At 45.6% G+C, this 22,459-nt stretch overlaps 2 protein-coding genes and 1 pseudogene across 4 annotated transcripts in view; 2 read left to right on the top strand and 1 right to left on the bottom strand.

Moving 5' to 3' along the window:
- LOC109876968 (trafficking kinesin-binding protein 2) overlaps positions 1 to 22,459 on the bottom strand; it is a 75,327-nt gene that overhangs the window by 27,921 nt on the left and 24,947 nt on the right. Inside the window, exon 4 of one of the 3 annotated variants that reach the window (XM_031817416.1) lies at positions 1,059 to 1,103. The exons of the other annotated variants lie outside the window; for them this stretch is intronic. Coding sequence (XP_031673276.1) covers positions 1,059 to 1,103 — 45 coding nt within the window. The remainder of the gene's footprint in view (positions 1 to 1,058; positions 1,104 to 22,459) is intronic. 3 annotated transcript variants of the gene reach the window in all.
- LOC109885847 (E3 ubiquitin-protein ligase TRIM69 pseudogene) lies at positions 8,519 to 9,882 on the top strand (annotated as a pseudogene).
- On the top strand, positions 16,155 to 21,599 carry LOC109885846 (E3 ubiquitin-protein ligase TRIM39-like). Its single transcript, XM_020477639.2, has 2 exons — positions 16,155 to 16,225; positions 16,866 to 21,599. The coding sequence occupies exon 2, from the start codon at positions 16,875 to 16,877 to the stop codon at positions 18,147 to 18,149; it is 1,275 nt and encodes a 424-aa protein (XP_020333228.1). The 5' UTR covers positions 16,155 to 16,225; positions 16,866 to 16,874; the 3' UTR covers positions 18,150 to 21,599.

Here is a 22,459-nt window from a genome sequence, read left to right as displayed (position 1 = left end):
TCCTGTCCTGACCATATTTGGTAAGAAGAGGTCCAGTGCAAGGCAGAAGGAAACTGAAAGTGGGTTGATAACTTTTCACAGATCTCCATACAATTTTCTGTTCCCAAAACTTATGAAAAAGGTCCACTAAGTTTTGTAGACTTGACTCATTGACAACCTTTCAACCTGTATACAGATTGGATGTTTCATCCATCATTTTGCTTCTCTTTTCTGCCTTATCACCGGACTTCCTCTTCTTACCAAATAGACTTGGCTCTACCCATAGTATGACAATTCTCATTGTAAAAGACGCCTGAAGGCTGAGTTCACCAGTCCGCTTCCCTTCAGGGATGTAGTAAGAGACATCTGGATGAGCTCAGCCATCCACACAAAGAGACGCGCAATTATTGAACTGGGAACATTTTCATGTGAGAAATTTGAAATTTGTAAAACAGAATGGTGGACGCAGCAATCAGTCTGGTGCCACAAGGTTATGAACTATCTCAGGTGAGCTATAAGAATATTCGGTTCCTCCACAGAGTGAGAAAAGGTTTGGCACTTGGGACAAATGCCTGTGACAGATAGCGTGCAACATTTTAAAGTAGTCAACAGAGTGGAACTTGCTGTGGGTTAGGGAGAGATCAGATAACTCCACCCAGATCAGTTGAAGGGATCAGACACTACTGAGCAGACACTACTGAGCAGACACTACTGAGCAGACACTACTGAGCAGACACTACTGAGCAGACACTACTGAGCAGACACTACTGAGCAGACACTACTGAGCAGACACTACTGAGCAGACACTACTGAGCAGACACTACTGAGCAGACACCACTGAGCAGACACCACTGAGCAGACACCACTGAGCAGACACCACTGAGCAGACACTCCAGTGTGGAAGGTGGCAGTAAATGACCAACATTGGCTCTACAACCCCTCAAAAACAGGAAAGAAGAAAATGTACCACTTTAAAATGCAGCTGGCCCTCCATGACACTGCCCAATGCCAAAGATAAGAGGTTCCACGTGCACCCTCTAAAACCTGCTAGAGACAAAGTCCTGACATCAGGGACTTACTTGGGTTTTGGATTTGTCCTGAATGTTTTTGGCTTGTAGATGTGTCTGTGGAGGGTTTAGAAACAAATGGAAGGATTTACAAAAAAAGCTTTAAGGTTGTCCCGTTCCACTCAATAGCTGAAGGAGTGATAGACCTCACCAAAAATGGGACCTATTCAAACAAAGGACTGATCTCCTCTGGCTCAGTAGGTTACAGCCCCAAACGCTGTGATGTTCACACAGAGATAGACCAACCAACATGAAAAAATACAAAAGCATTTGGTAGAACTGAAACAAGACCCCTTTCTCTTGGTCACAGATGGACAAACATCACTTTGTACTTCAAGCGGAAGTTGCAACGAGTCGGCAGGCATTTGAATGGCATCTGTGCATTGCTCAGAGCCAGCAGGGAAGACCATTCACTATCATCAGTTCTATGAAAATGGTGCCATGTTGTACTTGCACAAAATATATTATTTTACAGTTATAAGGAAGGTGAAATCATATAGTTAGTCAATAGATCAGTTAATTATTACTATATATCAGTCATATCAGTCATTTCAGGCCCCATTCAACCACTTTCGTTGAATAGGAGCTACATAACATGATATTTACCTGGGCTCCCTAGTGGCACAGCGTTCTAAAGGCACTGCATCTCAGTGCTAGAGGTGTCACTACAGACCCTGATTCAATTCCGGGCTGTATCACAACCGGCTGTGATCGGGAGTCCAAAAGAATTTGATCTTAACTGACTTGCCTAGTTAAATAAAGGTTCAATTTTCAAAAATTCAAATTTTAGCATCATTTTTCTACTATGTACTTGAGCTTGTGTCCTCAAAGTGAGTGACTACACCTCAGCAACTAAAACAATTTTTACCAGGAAGGTGAGATTTTAACCATATGCAGCATTATTAGTTATTGTTTATGGCCCTCTCATAATTGGGTATCAATGTCTATTAAGGTATAAATCTACTTTTTGCTATGACCTCTAACAGGATATATCTAACTCTGTGGCTGTCCTTTTATAGCCATTCTGTAAACTAAAGTAGTCTAGTGGGTGGGACTTGTTCTGGTTAGGGAGGGATCACAGGATTCCATCCAAGCCAGTGGAAGGGATCAACCAATAAATCATATTCCTGAACAGACACTCCAGTACAGCAGGGGGCAGTAAAACACTCTAAAATGAAGACAGCTACATTTCTAACTCTATGGTCTTCTATTAGGTTTCAGAAATGTCCACCTCCAGCAATGTCCTGTCTGAAGAGCAGTTCCTGTGCTCTGTCTGTCTGGATGTGTTCACTGAGCCAGTCTCTATTCCATGTGGACACAACTTCTGCAAGGCCTGTATCAGTGAATACTGGAACACCACTGCCCTGTGCCAGTGTCCACTGTGTAAGGACACATTCAATAGAAGACCGGACCTAAAAACCAACACAACACTCAGAGAAGTTGCAGATCATTTTAAGAGGATGAAGGTCTCAGACAGAGAGGAGTCCTCTTCCAAGCCTGGAGAAGTAGCACAAGTGCAGCAGATGATCCAGGAGCGACAGGATCCTGAGCTGAGGAGGATACGTCAGTGGTCAGTGGATGTGACTCTGGATCCTGATACAGCACACTGCAAGCTCATTGTGTCGGAGGACAGGAAACAAGTGAGCTATGGAGACGTACGCCAGATTCTCCCTGACCTCCCAGAGAGGTTTGAATGTTATCTATCGGTCCTGGGAAAGGAGGGCTTCTCCTCAGGGAGATTCTACTTTGAAGTTCAGGTTAGAGGGAAGATTGAATGGCAGGTAGGAGTGGCCAGAGAGTCCATCATCAGGAAGGGCCCAACGGCTGTAAGCCCTGAGGGTGGACTCTGGGCTCTGTATATGAATAGGAATAAGTATATAGCCAAGGACACACCCCATATGCACCTCTTCCCGAGTCAGAAACCCCAGAAGGTGGGGGTGTTTGTGGATTACAAGGAGGGTCAGATCTCCTTTTATGATGTAGAAAACATGTCTCATATCTACTCTTTCACTGGTTGTACCTTCACTGAGAAGCTATATCCATACTTGAACCCCTGTGATAATGAGGAGGGTCCAAACTCAGCCCCATTGGTCATCTCTCCTGTCAATCACACTGACTGAATTGGGGTCCAATAAGGCAGAAGTGCTGATAATATTGGGAGGCTTTTCAGGGGGTCTGCCAGGTAGTCATACACCAAATTTCATAACATCTAGGGTTTAACATCATGTCAGAAACTGCATCAACATGATCATCTGAAGCATGCCTGCAATTTATCTAACGTGGTTTTCAATGATTGGTTCATTTGCGCAGCATTAATTATTTGCGGCCTGTTTAGACCACGATGTTTGATATGGTTTTGGTGTTAAAATCAAATGATGCTTGGAATCTGATCTACAGTAGAATATGTTTTAGTTTGTGTCTTTGTTCCCATTTCTTTTCCCCATGTTCAGTATAGTGTGTTGAGACGTTGTTTGGATTCATTTGGGAGTATGTACTGAATTATCCAAGTCTAGTACAATGCATAACATTTCTAGTGAGTTTTATGTTTTATTTGCATGTGGTCCATGTCAAATAAACATGATAGAATAAATAAATGCTTTGTTCTTGTTTTTATGAGTCTAAAATTGTTTATAAGGGTGATGCAGTGGAACAGAGTCCCAGAATGACCTCTAGATCTGGCTACCTCCCAGCACCTCAATACTCTACCTCCCAGCACCTCAATACTCTACCTCCCAGCACCTCAATACTCTACCTCCCAGCACCTCAATACTCTACCTCCCAGCACCTCAATACTCTACCTCCCAGCACCTCAATACTCTACCTCCCAGCACCTCAATACTCTACCTCCCAGCACCTCAATACGCTACCTCCCAGCACCTCAATACGCTACCTCGCAGCACCTCCATACTCTGCCTCGCAGCACCTCCATACTCTGCCTCGCAGCACCTCCATACTCTGCCTCGCAGCACCTCCATACTCTGCCTCGGCAGCACCTCCATACTCTGCCTCGCAGCACTCCATACTCTGCCTCGCAGCACCTCCATACTCTGCCTCGCAGCACCTCCATACTCTGCCTCGCAGCAGCACCTCCCTCTGCCCCTGCAGCACCTCCTCTGCCCCTGCAGCACCTCCCTCTGCCCCTGCAGCACCTCCCTCTGCCCCTGCAGCACCTCCATACTCTGCCCCTGCAGCACCTCCATACTCTGCCCCTGCAGCACCTCCATACTCTGCCCCTGCAGCACCTCCCTCTGCCCCTGCAGCACCTCCCTCTGCCCCTGCAGCACCTCCCTCTGCCCCTGCAGCACCTCCCTCTGCCCCTGCAGCACCTCCCTCTGCCCCTGCAGCACCTCCCTCTGCCCCTGCAGCACCTCCCTCTGCCCCTGCAGCACCTCCCTCTGCCCCTGCAGCACCTCCCTCTGCCCCTGCAGCACCTCCCTCTACCTCCCAGCACCTCCCTCTACCTCCCAGCACCTCCCTCTGTCTCCCAGCACCTCCCTCTACCTCCCAGCACCTCCCTCTACCTCCCAGCACCTCCCTCTACCTCCCAGCACCTCCCTCTACCTCCCAGCACCTCCCTCTACCTCCCAGCACCTCCCTCTACCTCCCAGCACCTCCCTCTACCTCCCAGCACCTCCCTCTACCTCCCAGCACCAAGGGTTAAAAATACATACAGGCCCTGGTGCCATTTGAGACACAGGAAGGAACAGATGTTCATGTTCACTGGACCAACACTGGGATATGATACATTTATACATGACTCGAACACACACACAATGCCTTTACCAAAACAAACTTAAGATCTCCTTTTATGATGTAGAAAACAGGTCCCATATCTACTGTTTCACTGGTTGTACCTTCACTGAGAAACTATATCCATACTTGAACCCGTGATAATGAGGGTCCAAACTCAGCCCCATTGGTCATCTCTCCTGCCAATCACACTGACTGAATTGGTGTCCAATAAGGCAACAGATGACAATCTGATGGAGCAAATAACAATTAGAGTAACACATCCAATTGTAAAGAGTGTTGTTAATAATAATGGGGCATGTTCCAGAGGGTCTGCCAAGGAGTCACAAACCAAATTTCACAACACCTGGACAGGTGTTTAACATCATGTCAGAAACCACATCAATAAGATATTATAATATGAAGCATGACTGCAATGTATCTCAAGATTGGGTCATTTGTGCAGCATGACTTCTTTGCGGCCTGTTTAGACCATGATGTTTGATATGGTTTTGGTGTTAAAATCAGAGGATAATGCTTGAAATCTGATCTACAGTAGAATATTGTTAAAGTTAGTCTGACTTCGTTCCCATTTCTTTTTCTCATTCAGTGTTGGGACCTTGTTCGGGTTCATTTGGGAGTAGGTTGTACTGAATTAGATCAATTTAGCAGGATGCATCGAATTTCTTGTGTAATTTATCTTTTAATCGTACCTGAACCCTGTCAAATAAACATAATAAATATGTTTGTTTGGTTCAATAAAATACTAATAACATACAGCTAAATGTTTAGTAAAAAAGGAGATTAGCATCCTGTTGGAGGTAGAAGGTTAAGCTTCCCAGAGGACAGTGGAACAGAGGGGTGACTGCAGCAGTGGCTTCTGAGGCCCACACTGACCTCTAGATGTGGCCACTCCCTCCAGAAGCCAGGGTTAAACACACACACAGGCCCTGGTTTCATTTGAGACACAAGAAGGAACGAACACCTTCACTGGACTCTGATACAATTATACACAACTCGAAAACACGCACGCACACACCAAACGTGCACACACACACACAGCTAGTTTTCACTTACCTGTACAACTTTAAATGGACAAATAAACTAAACCAAGCACAGAGAATGTGAAACAGTTAAGTCAAATCAAATGTTATTGGTCACATACACATGGTTAGCAGATGTTAATGCGAGTAGCAAAATGCTTGTGCTTCTAGTTCTGACCGTGCAGTAATATCTAACAAGTAAACTACCTTATACACACAAGTGTAAAGGAATGAATAAGAATATGTACATATAAATATATGGATGAGCGATGGCCGTTCAGCATAAGCAAGATGCAGTAGATGGTATAGAGTACAGTATATACATAAGACATGAGTAATGTAGGGTATGTAAACATTATATAAAGTGGCATTGTTAAGTGACTAGTGATACATGTATTACATCCTATTATTAAAGTGGCTGGAGATTGAGTCAGTATGTTGGCAGCAGCCACTCAATGTTAGTGGTGGCTGTTTAACAGTCTGATGGCCTTGAGATAGAAGCTGTTTTTCAGTCTCTCGGTCCCTGCTTTGATGCACCTGTACTGACCTCGCCTTCTGGATGATAGCAGGGTGAACAGGCAGTGGCTCGGGTGGTTGTTGTCCTTGATGATCTTTTTGGCCTTCCTGTGACATCGGGTGGTGTAGGTGTCCTGGAGGGCAGGTAGTTTGCCCCCGGTGATGCGTTGTGCAGACCTCACTACCCTCTGGAGAGCCTTATGGTTGTGGGCGGAGCAGTTGCCATACCAGGAGGTGATACAGCCCGACAGGATGCTCTCGATTGTGCATCTGTAAAAGTTTGTGAGTGCTTTTGGTGACAAGCTAATTTCTTCAGCCTCCTGAAGTTGCGCCTTCTTCACCATGCTGTCTGTGTGGGTGGACCATTTCAGTTTGTCCGTGATGTATACGCCGAGGAACTTAAAACTTTCCACCTTCTCCACTACTGTCCCGTCGATGTGGATAGGGGGGTGCGCCCTCTGCTGTTTCCTGAAGTCCACGACCATGTCCTTAGTTTTGTTGACGTGGAGTGTGAGGTTATTTTCCTGACACCACACTCAGAGGGCCCTCACCTCCTCCCTGTAGGCCGTCTCGTTGATGTTGGTAATCAAGCCTACCACTGTAGTGTCGTCTGCAAACATGATGATTGAGTTGGAGGCGTGCGTGGTCACGCAGTCATGGGTGAACAGGGAGTACAGGAGAGGGCTGAGAACGCACCCTTATGGGGCCCCAATGTTGAGGATCAGCGGGGTGAAGATGTTGTTTCCTACCCTCACCACCTGGGGGCAGCCCGTCAGAAAGTCCAGAACCCAGTTGCACAGGGCGGGGTCAAGACCCAGGGTCTCGAGCTTAATGACGAGTTTGGTGGGTACTACGGTGTTAAATGCTGAGCTGTAGTCGATGAACAGCATTCTCACATAGGTATTCCTCTTGTCCAGATGGGTTAGGGCAGTGTGCAGTGTGGTTGCGATTGCGTCGTCTGTGGACCTATTGGGGCAGTAAGTAAATTGGAGTGGGTCTAGGGTGTCAGGTAGGGTGGAGGTGATATGATCCTTGACTAGTCTCTCAAAGCACTTCATGATGACAGAAGTGAGTGCTACAGGACAAAAGTCATTTAGTTCAGTAATATTTGCCTGCTTGGGTACAGGAACAATGGTGGCCCTCTTGAAGCATGTGGGAACAGCAGACCAAGATAGGGACTGATTGAATATGTCCGTAAACACACCAGCCAGCTGGTCTGCGCATGCTCTGAGGGCGCGGCTGGGGATGCCGTCTGGGCCTGCAGCCTGGCGAGGGTTAACACGTTTAAATGTTTTACTCACGTTGGTTGCGGTGAAGGAGAGCCCGCAGGTTTTGGTAGCGGGCCGTGTCAGTGGCACTGTATTGTCCTCAAAGCAAGCAAAGAAGTTGTTTAGTTTGTCTGGGAGCAAGACATTGGTGTCTGTGACTGGGCTGGTTTTCGTTTTGTAGTCCGTGATTGACTAAGTTGTGTGCAGAACAGGGAGGAGTTGAGTGATAACATTTAGCTAAAGTGAAACTGCATAACTCTCCTGCTCCAAATCACTCTACACACAGATACACAGTCAACCTTCTCTCAAGACAAAGAGGAAAAACACACCCAGGTAAGTAGAGAAAGAGATTAATATGGACACTGGTGATCATTTTACTCAAAAATCACATTACTTTGTGTTTCTCAGCTGTTCTTTCTTTGATCATTGTAAAACAATCAGGTAAAAATGTGAGAATTGACAATGTTACAAGTACATTGAAAGTCACTTCTCCAAATGTAAAGACATTTAGGGCATGTGCTCCATAATATACAAAGGTAGAACAAATGATACATCTTCTGGATATCGTTTCTCTATCTACAGTACTCTGGGTAAAAATCATGATGTCTGTGGAACACTGAATCAATATTATTTTGGTAGAGCTATATACACTCTTGTTTAACTTTCTAAAGATACCTTCCAACACTGACTCATTCAAGGAAGTCATTTTATAGAACTGGTTGCTCCACAGATAGAATGGGGAAAACAAGATTGTTCACACAGAGACAAAAACCTGTGATGGCATGCAGCCTTTTAAAGTAGTCTAGTGGGTGGGACTTGTTCTGGGTTAGGGAGGGATCACAGGATTCCATCCAAGCCAGTGGAAGGGATCAACCAATAAATCATATTCCTGAACAGACACTCCAGTACAGCAGGGGGCAGTAAAACACTCTAAAATGAAGACAGCTACATTTCTAACTCTATGGTCTTCTATTAGGTTTCAGAAATGTCCACCTCCAGCAATGTCCTGTCTGAAGAGCAGTTCCTGTGCTCTGTCTGTCTGGATGTGTTCACTGAGCCAGTCTCTATTCCATGTGGACACAACTTCTGCAAGGCCTGTATCAGTGAATACTGGAACACCACTGCCCTGTGCCAGTGTCCACTGTGTAAGGACACATTCAATAGAAGACCGGACCTAAAAACCAACACAACACTCAGAGAAGTTGCAGATCATTTTAAGAGGATGAAGGTCTCAGACAGAGAGGAGTCCTCTTCCAAGCCTGGAGAAGTAGCACAAGTGCAGCAGATGATCCAGGAGCGACAGGATCCTGAGCTGAGGAGGATACGTCAGTGGTCAGTGGATGTGACTCTGGATCCTGATACAGCACACTGCAAGCTCATTGTGTCGGAGGACAGGAAACAAGTGAGCTATGGAGACGTACGCCAGATTCTCCCTGACCTCCCAGAGAGGTTTGAATGTTATCTATCGGTCCTGGGAAAGGAGGGCTTCTCCTCAGGGAGATTCTACTTTGAAGTTCAGGTTAGAGGGAAGATTGAATGGCAGGTAGGAGTGGCCAGAGAGTCCATCATCAGGAAGGGCCCAACGGCTGTAAGCCCTGAGGGTGGACTCTGGGCTCTGTATATGAATAGGAATAAGTATATAGCCAAGGACACACCCCATATGCACCTCTTCCCGAGTCAGAAACCCCAGAAGGTGGGGGTGTTTGTGGATTACAAGGAGGGTCAGATCTCCTTTTATGATGTAGAAAACATGTCTCATATCTACTCTTTCACTGGTTGTACCTTCACTGAGAAGCTATATCCATACTTGAACCCCTGTGATAATGAGGAGGGTCCAAACTCAGCCCCATTGGTCATCTCTCCTGTCAATCACACTGACTGAATTGGGGTCCAATAAGGCAGAAGTGCTGATAATATTGGGAGGCTTTTCAGGGGGTCTGCCAGGTAGTCATACACCAAATTTCATAACATCTAGGGGTTTAACATCATGTCAGAAACTGCATCAACATGATCATCTGAAGCATGCCTGCAATTTATCTAACGTGGTTTTCAATGATTGGTTCATTTGCGCAGCATTAATTATTTGCGGCCTGTTTAGACCACGATGTTTGATATGGTTTTGGTGTTAAAATCAAATGATGCTTGGAATCTGATCTACAGTAGAATATGTTTTAGTTTGTGTCTTTGTTCCCATTTCTTTTCCCCATGTTTCAGTATAGTGTGTTGAGACGTTGTTTGGATTCATTTGGGAGTATGTACTGAATTATCCAAGTCTAGTACAATGCATAACATTCTAGTGAGTTTTATGTTTTATTTGCATGTGGTCCATGTCAAAATAAACATGATAGAATAAATAAATGCTTTGTTCTTGTTTTTTATGAGTCTAAATTGTTTATAAGGGTGATGCAGTGGAACAGAGTCCCAGAATGACCTCTAGATCTGGGTACCTCCCAGACTCCAATACTCTCTCCAGCACCCTCAATACTCTACCTCCCAGCACCTCAATACTCTACCTCCCAGCACCTCAATACTCTACCTCCCAGCACCTCAATACTCTACCTCCCAGCACCTCAATACTCTACCTCCCAGCACCTCCATACTCTACCTCCCAGCACCTCCATACTCTACCTCCCAGCACCTCCATACTCTGCCTCGCAGCACCTCCATACTCTGCCTCGCAGCACCTCCATACTCTGCCTCGCAGCACCTCCATACTCTGCCTCGCAGCACCTCCATACTCTGCCTCGCAGCACCTCCATACTCTGCCTCGCAGCACCTCCATACTCTGCCTCGCAGCACCTCCATACTCTGCCTCGCAGCACCTCCATACTCTGCCTCGCAGCACCTCCATACTCTGCCTCGCAGCACCTCCATACTCTGCCTCGCAGCACCTCCATACTCTGCCTCGCAGCACCTCCATACTCTGCCTCGCAGCACCTCCATACTCTGCCTCGCAGCACCTCCATACTCTGCCCCTGCAGCACCTCCCTCTGCCCCTGCAGCACCTCCCTCTGCCCCTGCAGCACCTCCCTCTGCCCCTGCAGCACCTCCCTCTGCCCCTGCAGCACCTCCCTCTGCCCCTGCAGCACCTCCCTCTGCCCCTGCAGCACCTCCCTCTGCCCCTGCAGCACCTCCCTCTGCCCCTGCAGCACCTCCCTCTGCCCCTGCAGCACCTCCCTCTACCTCCCAGCACCTCCCTCTACCTCCCAGCACCTCCCTCTGCCTCCCAGCACCTCCCTCTACCTCCCAGCACCTCCCTCTACCTCCCAGCACCTCCCTCTACCCTCCCAGCCCTCCCTCTACCTCCCAGCACCTCCCTCTACCTCCCAGCACCTCCCTCTACCTCCCAGCACCTCCCTCTACCTCCCAGCACCAAGGGTTAAAAATACATACAGGCCCTGGTGCCATTTGAGACACAGGAAGGAACAGATGTTCATGTTCACTGGACCAACACTGGGATATGATACATTTATACATGACTCGAACACACACACAATGCCTTTACCAAAACAAACTTAAGATCTCCTTTTATGATGTAGAAAACAGGTCCCATATCTACTGTTTCACTGGTTGTACCTTCACTGAGAAAACTATATCCATACTTGAACCCGTGATAATGAGGGTCCAAACTCAGCCCCATTGGTCATCTCTCCTGCCAATCACACTGACTGAATTGGTGTCCAATAAGGCAACAGATGATAATCTGATGGAGCAAATAACAATTAGAGTAACACATCAATTGTAAAGAGTGTTGTTAATAATAATGGGGCATGTTCCAGAGGGTCTGCCAAGAGTCACAAACCAAATTTCACCAACACCTGGACAGGTGTTTAACATCATGTCAGAAACCACATCAATAGATATTATAATATGAAGCATGACTGCAATGTATCTCAAGATTGGGTCATTTGTGCAGCATGACTTCTTTGCAGCCTGTTAGACCATGATGTTTGATATGGTTTTGGTGTTAAAATCAGAGGATAATGNTGATCATCTGAAGCATGCCTGCAATTTATCTAACGTGGTTTTCAATGATTGGTTCATTTGCGCAGCATTAATTATTTGCGGCCTGTTTAGACCACGATGTTTGATATGGTTTTGGTGTTAAAATCAAATGATGCTTGGAATCTGATCTACAGTAGAATATGTTTTAGTTTGTGTCTTTGTTCCCATTTCTTTTCCCCATGTTTCAGTATAGTGTGTTGAGACGTTGTTTGGATTCATTTGGGAGTATGTACTGAATTATCCAAGTCTAGTACAATGCATAACATTTCTAGTGAGTTTTATGTTTTATTGCATGTGGTCCATGTCAAATAAAACATGATAGAATAAATAAATGCTTTGTTCTTGTTTTTATGAGTCTAAAATTGTTTATAAGGGTGATGCAGTGGAACAGAGTCCCAGAATGACCTCTAGATCTGGCTACCTCCCAGCACCTCAATACTCTACCTCCCAGCACCTCAATACTCTACCTCCCAGCACCTCAATACTCTACCTCCCAGCAACCTCAATACTCTACCTCCCCAGCACCTCAATACTCTACCTCCAGCACCTCAATACTCTAGCACCTCCATACTCTACCTCCCAGCACCTCCATACTCTACCTCCCAGCACCTTCCATACTCTACCTCGCAGCACCTCCATATCTCTGCCCTCGCAGCACCTCCCATACTCTGGGCTCGCAGCACCTCCATACTCTGCCTCGCAGCACCTCCATACTCTGGCCTCGCAGCACCTCCCATACTCTTGCCTCGGCAAGCACCTCCATACTCCTGGGGCCTCGGCCAGGCACCTCCATACCTCTGCCTCGCAGCACCTCCATAACTACCTGCTGCGCAGCACCTCCCATACTCTGCCTCAGCCAGCACCTCCATACTCTGCCTCGCAGCACCTCCATACTCTGCTCGCAGCACCTCCAACTCTAGCCCTCGCCAGCACCTCCATACTCTGCCTCGTGCAGCACCTCCATACTCTGCCTCGGCAGCACCTCCAACTGCGGCCTGCAGCAGCACCTCTGCCCTGCAGACCTCCTCTGCCCTGCAGTCACCTCCCTCTGCCCTGCAGCACCTCCCCGTCTGCCCCTGCAGCACCTCCCTCTGCCCCTGCAGCACCTCCCTCTGCCCCTGCAGCACCTCCCTCTGCCCCTGCAGCACCTCCCTCTGCCCCTGCAGCACCTCCCTCTACCTCCCAGCACCTCCCTCTACCTCCCAGCACCTCCCTCTGCCTCCCAGCACCTCCCTCTACCTCCCAGCACCTCCCTCTACCTCCCAGCACCTCCCTCTACCTCCCAGCACCTCCCTCTACCTCCCAGCACCTCCCTCTACCTCCCAGCACCTCCCTCTACCTCCCAGCACCTCCCTCTACCTCCCAGCACCAAGGGTTAAAAATACATACAGGCCCTGGTGCCATTTGAGACACAGGAAGGAACAGATGTTCATGTTCACTGGACCAACACTGGGATATGATACATTTATACATGACTCGAACACACACACAATGCCTTTACCAAAACAAACTTAAGATCTCCTTTTATGATGTAGAAAACAGGTCCCATATCTACTGTTTCACTGGTTGTACCTTCACTGAGAAACTATATCCATACTTGAACCCGTGATAATGAGGGTCCAAACTCAGCCCCATTGGTCATCTCTCCTGCCAATCACACTGACTGAATTGGTGTCCAATAAGGCAACAGATGATAATCTGATGGAGCAAATAACAATTAGAGTAACACATCCAATTGTAAAGAGTGTTGTTAATAATAATGGGGCATGTTCCAGAGGGTCTGCCAAGGAGTCACAAACCAAATTTCACAACACCTGGACAGGTGTTTAACATCATGTCAGAAACCACATCAATAAGATATTATAATATGAAGCATGACTGCAATGTATCTCAAGATTGGGTCATTTGTGCAGCATGACTTCTTTGCAGCCTGTTTAGACCATGATGTTTGATATGGTTTTGGTGTTAAAATCAGAGGATAATGCTTGAAATCTGATCTACAGTAGAATATTGTTAAAGTTAGTCTGACTTCGTTCCCATTTCTTTTTCTCATTCAGTGTTGGGACCTTGTTCGGGTTCATTTGGGAGTAGGTTGTACTGAATTTAGATCAATTTAGCAGGATGCATCGAATTTCTTGTGCAATTTATCTTTTAATCGTACCTGAACCCTGTCAAATAAACATAATAAATATGTTTGTTTGGTTCAATAAAATACTAATAAACATACAGCCTAAATGTTTAGTAAAAAAGGAGATTAGCATCCTGTTGGAGGTAGAAGGTTAAGCTTCCCAGAGGACAGTGGAACAGAGGGGTGACTGCAGCAGTGGCTTCTGAGGCCCACACTGACCTCTAGATGTGGCCCCTCCCTCCAGAAGCCAGGGTTAAACACACACACAGGCCCTGGTTTCATTTGAGACACAAGAAGGAACGAACACCTTCACTGGACTCTGATACAATTATACACAACTCGAAAACACGCACGCACACACCAAACGTGCACACACACACACACAGCTAGTTTTCACTTACCTGTACAACTTTAAATGGACAAATAAACTAAACCAAGCACAGAGAATGTGAAACAGTTAAGTCAAATCAAATGTTATTGGTCACATACACATGGTTAGCAGATGTTAATGCGAGTAGCAAAATGCTTGTGCTTCTAGTTCTGACCGTGCAGTAATATCTAACAAGTAAACTACCTTATACACACAAGTGTAAAGGAATGAATAAGAATATGTACATATAAATATATGGATGAGCGATGGCCGTTCAGCATAAGCAAGATGCAGTAGATGGTATAGAGTACAGTATATACATATGACATGAGTAATGTAGGGTATGTAAACATTACATAAAGTGGCAGTGTTAAGTGACTAGTGATACATGTATTACATCCAATCTTTAATTATTAAAGTGGCTAGAGATTGAGTCAGTATGTTGGCAGCAGCCACTCAATGTTAGTGATGCTGTTTAACAGTCTGATGGCCTTTGAGTTAGAAGCTGTTTTTCAGTCTCTCGGCCCCTGCTTTGATGCACCTGTACTGACCTCGCCTTCTGGATGATAGCAGGGTGAACAGGCAGTGGCTCGGGTGGTTGTTGTCCTTGATGATCTTTTTGGCCTTCCTGTAGCATCGGGTGGTGTAGGTGTCCTGGAGGGCAGGTAGTTTGCCCCCGGTGATGCGTTGTGCAGACCTCACTACCCTCTGGAGAGCCTTATGGTTGTGGGCGGAGCAGTTGCCGTACCAGGAGGTGATACAGCCCGACAGGATGCTCTCGATTGTGCATCTGTAAAAGTTTGTGAGTGCTTTTGGTGACAAGCTAATTTCTTCAGCCTCCTGAAGTTGCGCCTTCTTCACCATGCTGTCTGTGTGGGTGGACCATTTCAGTTTGTCCGTGATGTATACGCCGAGGAACTTAAAACTTTCCACCTTCTCCACTACTGTCCCGTCGATGTGGATAAGGGGGTGCGCCCTCTGCTGTTTCCTGAAGTCCACGACCATGTCCTTAGTTTTGTTGACGTGGAGTGTGAGGTTATTTTCCTGACACCACACTCCGAGGGCCCTCACCTCCTCCCTGTAGGCCGTCTCGTTGATGTTGGTAATCAAGCCTACCACTGTAGTGTCGTCTGCAAACATGATGATTGAGTTGGAGGCGTGTGTGGTCACGCAGTCATGGGTGAACAGGGAGTACAGGAGAGGGCTGAGAACGCACCCTTATGGGGCCCCAATGTTGAGGATCAGCGGGGTGAAGATGTTGTTTCCTACCCTCACCACCTGGGGGCAGCCCGTCAGAAAGTCCAGAACCCAGTTGCACAGGGCGGGGTCAAGACCCAGGGTCTCGAGCTTAATGACGAGTTTGGTGGGTACTACGGTGTTAAATGCTGAGCTGTAGTCGATGAACAGCATTCTCACATAGGTATTCCTCTTGTCCAGATGGGTTAGGGCAGTGTGCAGTGTGGTTGCGATTGCGTCGTCTGTGGACCTATTGGGGCGGTAAGTAAATTGGAGTGGGTCTAGGTGTCAGGTAGGGTGGAGGTGATATGATCCTTGACTAGTCTCTCAAAGCACTTCATGATGACAGAAGTGAGTGCTACAGGACAAAAGTCATTTAGTTCAGTAATATTTGCCTGCTTGGGTACAGGAACAATGGTGGCCCTCTTGAAGCATGTGGGAACAGCAGACCAAGATAGGGACTGATTGAATATGTCCGTAAACACACCAGCCAGCTGGTCTGCGCATGCTCTGAGGGCGCGGCTGGGATGCCGTCTGGGCCTGCAGCCCTGGCGAGGGTTAACACGTTTAAATGTTTTACTCACGTTGGTTGCGGTGAAGGAGAGCCCGCAGGTTTTGGTAGCGGGCCGTGTCAGTGGCACTGTATTGTCCTCAAAGCGAGCAAAGAAGTTGTTTAGTTTGTCTGGGAGCAAGACATTGGTGTCTGTGACTGGGCTGGTTTTCGTTTTGTAGTCCGTGATTGACTAAGTTGTGTGCAGAACAGGGAGGAGTTGAGTGATAACATTTAGCTAAAGTGAAACTGCATAACTCTCCTGCTCCAAATCACTCTACACACAGATACACAGTCAACCTTCTCTCAAGACAAAGAGGAAAAACACACCCAGGTAAGTAGAGAAAGAGATTAATATGGACACTGGTGATCATTTTACTCAAAAATCACATTACTTTGTGTTTCTCAGCTGTTCTTTCTTTGATCATTGTAAAACAATCAGGTAAAAATGTGAGAATTGACAATGTTACAAGTACATTGAAAGTCACTTCTCCAAATGTAAAGACATTTAGGGCATGTGCTCCATAATATACAAAGGTAGAACAAATTATACATCTTCTGGATATCGTTTCTCTATCTACAGTACTCTGGGTAAAATCATGATGTCTGTGGAACACTGAATCAATATTATTTTGGTAGAGCTATATACACTCTTGTTTAACTTTCTAAAGATACCTTCCAACACTGACTCATTCAAGGAAGTCATTTTATAGAACTGGTTGCTCCACAGATAGAATGGGGAAAACAAGATTGTTCACACAGAGACAAAAACCTGTGATGGCATGCAGCCTTTTAAAGTAGTCTAGTCGGTGGGACTTGTTCTGGGTTAGGGAGGGATCACAGGATTCCATCCAAGCCAATGGAAGGGATCAACCAATAAATCATATTCCTGAACAGACACTCCAGTACAGCAGGGGGCAGTAAAACTCTAAAATGAAGACAGCTACATTTCTACCTCTGTGGTCTTCTATTAGGTTTCAGAAATGTCCACCTCCAGCACTGTCCTGTCTGAAGAGCAGTTCCTGTGCTCTGTCTGTCTGGATGTGTTCACTGATCCAGTCTCTATTCCATGTGGACACAACTTCTGCAAGGTCTGTATCAGGGAATACTGGAACACCACTGCCCTGTGCCAGTGTCCACTGTGTAAGGACACATTCAATACAAGACCGGACCTAAAAACCAACACAACGCTCAGAGAAGTTGCAGATCATTTTAAGAGGATGAAGGTCAGAGACAGAGAGGAGTCCTCTTCCAAGCCTGGAGAAGTAGCACAAGTGCAGCAGATGATCCAGGAGCGACTGCTGAAGGTTAAGGAGATCAAACTCTCAGTAGAGCTCAGCCAGAGAGATGCAGAGAGAGAGATAGCAGGAAGTGTGGAGGTCTTCACTGCTCTGGTGCGCTCCATTGAGAGAAGTCAGGGTGAGGTTATTGAGGAGGTTGAGGAGAAGCAGAAAGCAGCTGAGAGGAAGGCTGAAGGGCTCATTGAAGAACTGGAGCAGGAAATCACTGAGCTGCTGAGGAGAGGCACTGAGCTGGACCACCTCCACCAGAACTCCCCATCCCCAATCAAGGACTGGTCTGAGATCAGTGTTCACAGGGATCTGCATGTAGGAACTGTGAGGAGAGCTCGGTCTCAGCTGGAGGAGATGCTTCATAATGAGATGGAGAAGTTGTGTAATGCTGAGCTGAAGATGATACGGCAGTGGTCAGTGGATGTGACTCTGGATCCTGATACAGCACATCCCAAGCTCATTGTGTCTGAGAACAGGAAACAAGTGAGCTTTGGAGACAAAGGGCAGATTCTCCCTGACCTCCCAAAGCGGTTTGATATGTATCTATCGGTCTTGGGAAAGGAGGGCTTCTCCTCAGGGAGATTCTACTTTGAGGTTCAGGTGAGAGGGAAGATTGAGTGGCAGGTAGGCGTGGCCAGAGAGTCCATCATCAGGAAGGGCCCAAAAGTTAAAAGCCCAGATGCTAGACTCTGGGCTCTGTATATGAAGGGTGAGAATAAGTATGAGATCAAGGACACACCCCCTATCCCCCTCTTCCTGAGTCAGAAACCCCAGAAGGTGGGGGTGTTTGTGGATTACAAGGAGGGTCAGATCTCCTTTTATGATGTAGAAAACATGTCTCATATCTATTCTTTCACTGGTTGTACCTTCACTGAGAAGCTATATCCATACTTGAACCCCTGTAATAATTCTGAGGGTCCAAACTCAGCCCCATTGGTCATCTCTCCTGTCAATCACATTGACTGAATTGGGGTCCAATAGGGCAGAAGTGCTGATAATATTGGGCCGCTTCCAGGTGGTCTGCCAAGGAGTCGCAAAACAAATTTCACAACACCTGGACAGGTGTTTAACATTACGACAGAAACCGCATCAATATGATGTTATAATCTCAAGCATGACTGCAATATATCTAATGATTGGTTCATTTGTAGAGCATCTTTTAAATCAGAGGATTATGCTTGAAATCTGATCTACCGTTGAATATTGTTTTAGTTTGTCTTTTTTCAAATTTATTTTCCCCATTTTTCAGTATGGTGTGTTGAGACGTTGTTTGGATTAATTTGGGAGTATGTCCTGAATTATCCAAATCTAGTACAATGCATCCATTTCTTGTGAGTTTTCATTGTATGTGGTCAATGTCACATAAACATAATAAATACAGTGAATAAATGTGTTCTTGTTTTTGAGTCTAAATTGTTTATAAGGACGATGCATCCTAGAGGGCAGTGGAACAGAGGGGTTACTGCAGCAGTGCATTGTAGTAATCTGAGACCCACACTGACCTCTAGATCTGGCTCCCCCCCTCCTCCTCCCAACCCTCTACCTCAGCACTTAGGGTTAAAAATACACAGAGGCCCTGGTGCCTTCTGGAAATCAGGAAGGAACAAACACATTCAGTGGACCAACACTGGGCTCTGATATTTTATACATGACTCCAAAAGATGCACAGACACACACTAATGTTGCGAGCATATACACACACACACACACACACACACCGAGTTTAACCTTACCTAGACAAAATTAAAATGGTCAAAAAACTAAACTAAGCCAAGGACAGAGAAAAGTACAAGAGTTAAATTCTGGGCAGAACAGGGATGAGTTGAGAGATAACATTTCACTAAAGTGAAAGCACAACTGCATAACAGAAAATCTACTGTCTCAGCCACTGCCTGTCACCAAGGGAGTACCCCAAGGCTCAATCCTAGGTCCCACGCTCTTCTCAATTTACATCAACTACATAGCTCAGGCAGTAGGAAGCTCTCTCAACCATTTATATGCAGATGATAGATACAGTCTTATACTCAACTGGCCCCTCACCGGGTTGTGTTAAATGCTCGACAAACCTTTCTTATAGGCTGACCACATCGCAGGCGCGAGCGTTGCAAAATAAATGTAGGAGTCTATGTTATTGCGCCAAAAAGCATCTGCGTTGCCAAGGGCTAAAATAAAAGTCCTTTCTATTTCCTATGCCGATCACGCTGCAAGTCCTGCCTCTCATATCTTCTCATTGGTTTATAGATGCAGGTACCCACATGCTATCTCCTCATTGGTTATACCCACGTGGGTGATTGAAAGAAGAACTGTTGCCGGTTGTCGTGGTAATACTATGAAAGTTTAGAAGCCAATCACCATATAAGTTAAACGATGAAAAGGTCTGGAAGGAGGAGAGTTGACTAGAAACGATTCAGTTGACCGCTGTGTGGATTAATTGTCGGAGTAGAGGACCTTGTGCATTTCAGGTAAAATAACAACCTAATGTTTATATCCCAGGACAAATTAGCTAGCAACAGCAAGCTAGCTAAATAGGACAAATTAGATAGCAAGTGCAAGCTAACTAGCTAAATTGACAAATGTGTAATGCTTTTTGACCTGTCCCCAAATAATGTCATTGGTTCAGAGTTTGTTTTGATATTTTAACCTGCGTGTCGTGATCGCATTTGGTGTAAAAAAAAATATATAATAATAATAATAATTGTGCACGATGGTGCACGAGCGCAGCCAGTTTGGGTTCCGTGTCAGTGTCGAACAAGCTTTCTCTACCCTTGACCTTTGTTTTGGAGGTGTTCAGAAAAAGGTTATGTGGTTTGGTAAGAAGAATGTCCCTCTCCCCACAAGTGTAATTACTACCTCTGAGGGCTTAGAGCTTGAGGTAAGTACATGTATGGTACACTGTCCTTCTCTCAGCACATATCGAAGCTGCAGGTTAACCTCTCAGTGCACGGTCTAGTTTCCTTAAGTTCCGCCTGTCTGACGTGCCCAAAGTAAACTGCCTGTTACTCAGAAGCTAGGATATGCATATAATTGGATAGAAAACACAATGAAGTTTCTAAAAACAATTAAAATAATGTCTGAGTATAACAGAACTGATATGGCAGGCGAAAACCCGAGGAAAATCCTTCTGGATTTTTCTTTTTTGGAGCTCCCAATAACTTCCAATGCAATGCCATTGGAAGATCCAATTTCCGCCTCCCAGATTGCAGTTCCTATGGCTTCCACTAGATGTCAGTCTTTATACAAGGTTTAGGCTTGTTTTTTTAAAAAATGAAGTAGTATTTGTAGTCTTTCCAAGATGAGAGCCAAGGAAAAAGTAGTCTTTTTGCGTGTGTGAACGAGGGCGTGCTCTTCGTTCTTTTCCTTTGCTATTGAACATAGTAATCTCCATATGAAATATCATTTATTTAGATATTAGACAACCTGAGGATTAATAAAAAAAACATTGTTTGACTTGTTTGGACGAACTTTGCCGGTAACTTTTTGGAATCCTTTGTATGCATGTTGAAAGAGTGGATTATTGAATTCAAATGGTGCCAAATAAACAGCGCTTTTGGGATATAAAGAAGGATTTTATTAAATAAAACAACCATTCAATGTGTAGCTGGGACCTTTTGGATTGCAAACAGAGGAAGGTCTTCATAAGTAAGTGATATATTTTATCGCTATTTCTGATTTTGTGATTCCTGTGCTGGTTTGGAAAATATGTTAATGTGAGGCGTTGTCCTCAGACAATCGAACGCTATGCTTTCGCCGTAAATCCTTTTTGAAATCTGACAACACAGTTTAGTTACCAATATTCTAAGCTTTTGGACCATGTAAGACACTTGAATTTTCATGAACGTTTCATACTACGATTTTTTATTTTGAATTTGGCGCTCTGTAATTTTACCGGATGTTGTCGAACTTGATCGTGCTAGTGGGATCCGTGCGCTAAGAGGTTTTAAAGTTAAATCGTAAATTGCTCCTCTTTCACCCCAGCTGCCAAACTAACTGTGATTCAGATGACCGTCCTACTCATGCTAGATTACGGAGACGTAATGTATAGATCAGCAGGTAATGGTGCTCTCTTGAGCAGCTAGATGTTCTTTACCATTCGGCCATCAGATTTGCCACCAATGTTCCTTATTCATTTTTATTTACCTTTATTTAACTAGGCAAGTCAGTTAAGAACAAATTCTTATTTACAATGACGACCTAGGAACAGTGGGTTAACTGCCTTGTTCAGGGGCAGAACGACAGATTTTTACCTTGTCGGCTCAGGGTTTCGAACTAGAAACCTTTAGGTTACTGGCCCAACGCTCAAACCACTAGGCTACAAATCACTGCACTCTACACTCCTCTGTAAACTGGTCATCTCTGTATACCTGTCGCAAGACCCACTGGTTGATGCTTATTTATAAAACCCTCTTAGGCCTCACCCCCCATATCTGAGATATCTACTGCAGCCCTCATCCTCCACATACAACACCCGTTCTGCCAGTCACATTCTGTTAAAGGTCCCCAAAGCACACACATCCCTGGGTCGCTCCTCTTTTCAGTTCACTGCAGCTAGCGACTGGATCGAGCTGCAACAAACACTCAAACTGGACAGTTTTATCTCAATCTCTTCATTGAAAGACTCAATCATGGACTCTTACTGACAGTTGTGGCTGCTTTGTGTGATGTGTTGTTGTCTCTACCTTCTTGCCCTTTGTGCTGTTGTCTGTGCCCAATAATGTTTGTACCATGTTTTGTGCTGCTATCATGTTGTGTTGATACCATGTTGTTGTCATGTGTTGCTGCCTTGCCATGTTGTCTTAGGTCTCTCTTTATGTAGTGTTGTCTCTCTTGTCGTGAGTGTGTTTCGTCGTCGCAGGAGGCCTTTTGCCTTTTGGTAGGCCGTCATTGTAAATAAGAATTTGTTCTTAACACACTTGAATAGTTAAATAAAAAATGTATTAATCTACTTTAAAACTATCTCCTAGTTGCTCTAAACACCACGAAACAGTCCATCTTCTGTCAAGAGGAGAAACAGGTAAGTAAAGAAATAAAAATATGAACCTGGACACTGGTTATATAGATTAAATGGTTGTTCTTCCTTTGGTTAAAACATCTGGTATATGTGAGAGAATTGACATTTACAAGTACGTTGAAAGTTACTTTTCAAAACTGCCCAGAGGGCAGTGGAACAGAGGGGTTACTGCAGCAGTGCATTGTAGTAATCTGAGACCCTCTACCTCAGATTAATCTGAGTTTCCTCTACCTCCCTCTACCTCCCTCCACCTCCCTCCACCTCCCTC

The sequence above is a fragment of the Oncorhynchus kisutch genome, unplaced genomic scaffold (genome assembly GCF_002021735.2).
Source record: "Oncorhynchus kisutch isolate 150728-3 unplaced genomic scaffold, Okis_V2 scaffold1020, whole genome shotgun sequence".
NCBI classification, from domain to species: domain Eukaryota; kingdom Metazoa; phylum Chordata; class Actinopteri; order Salmoniformes; family Salmonidae; genus Oncorhynchus; species Oncorhynchus kisutch.
This window is presented reverse-complemented; position numbering and strand designations above follow the sequence as displayed.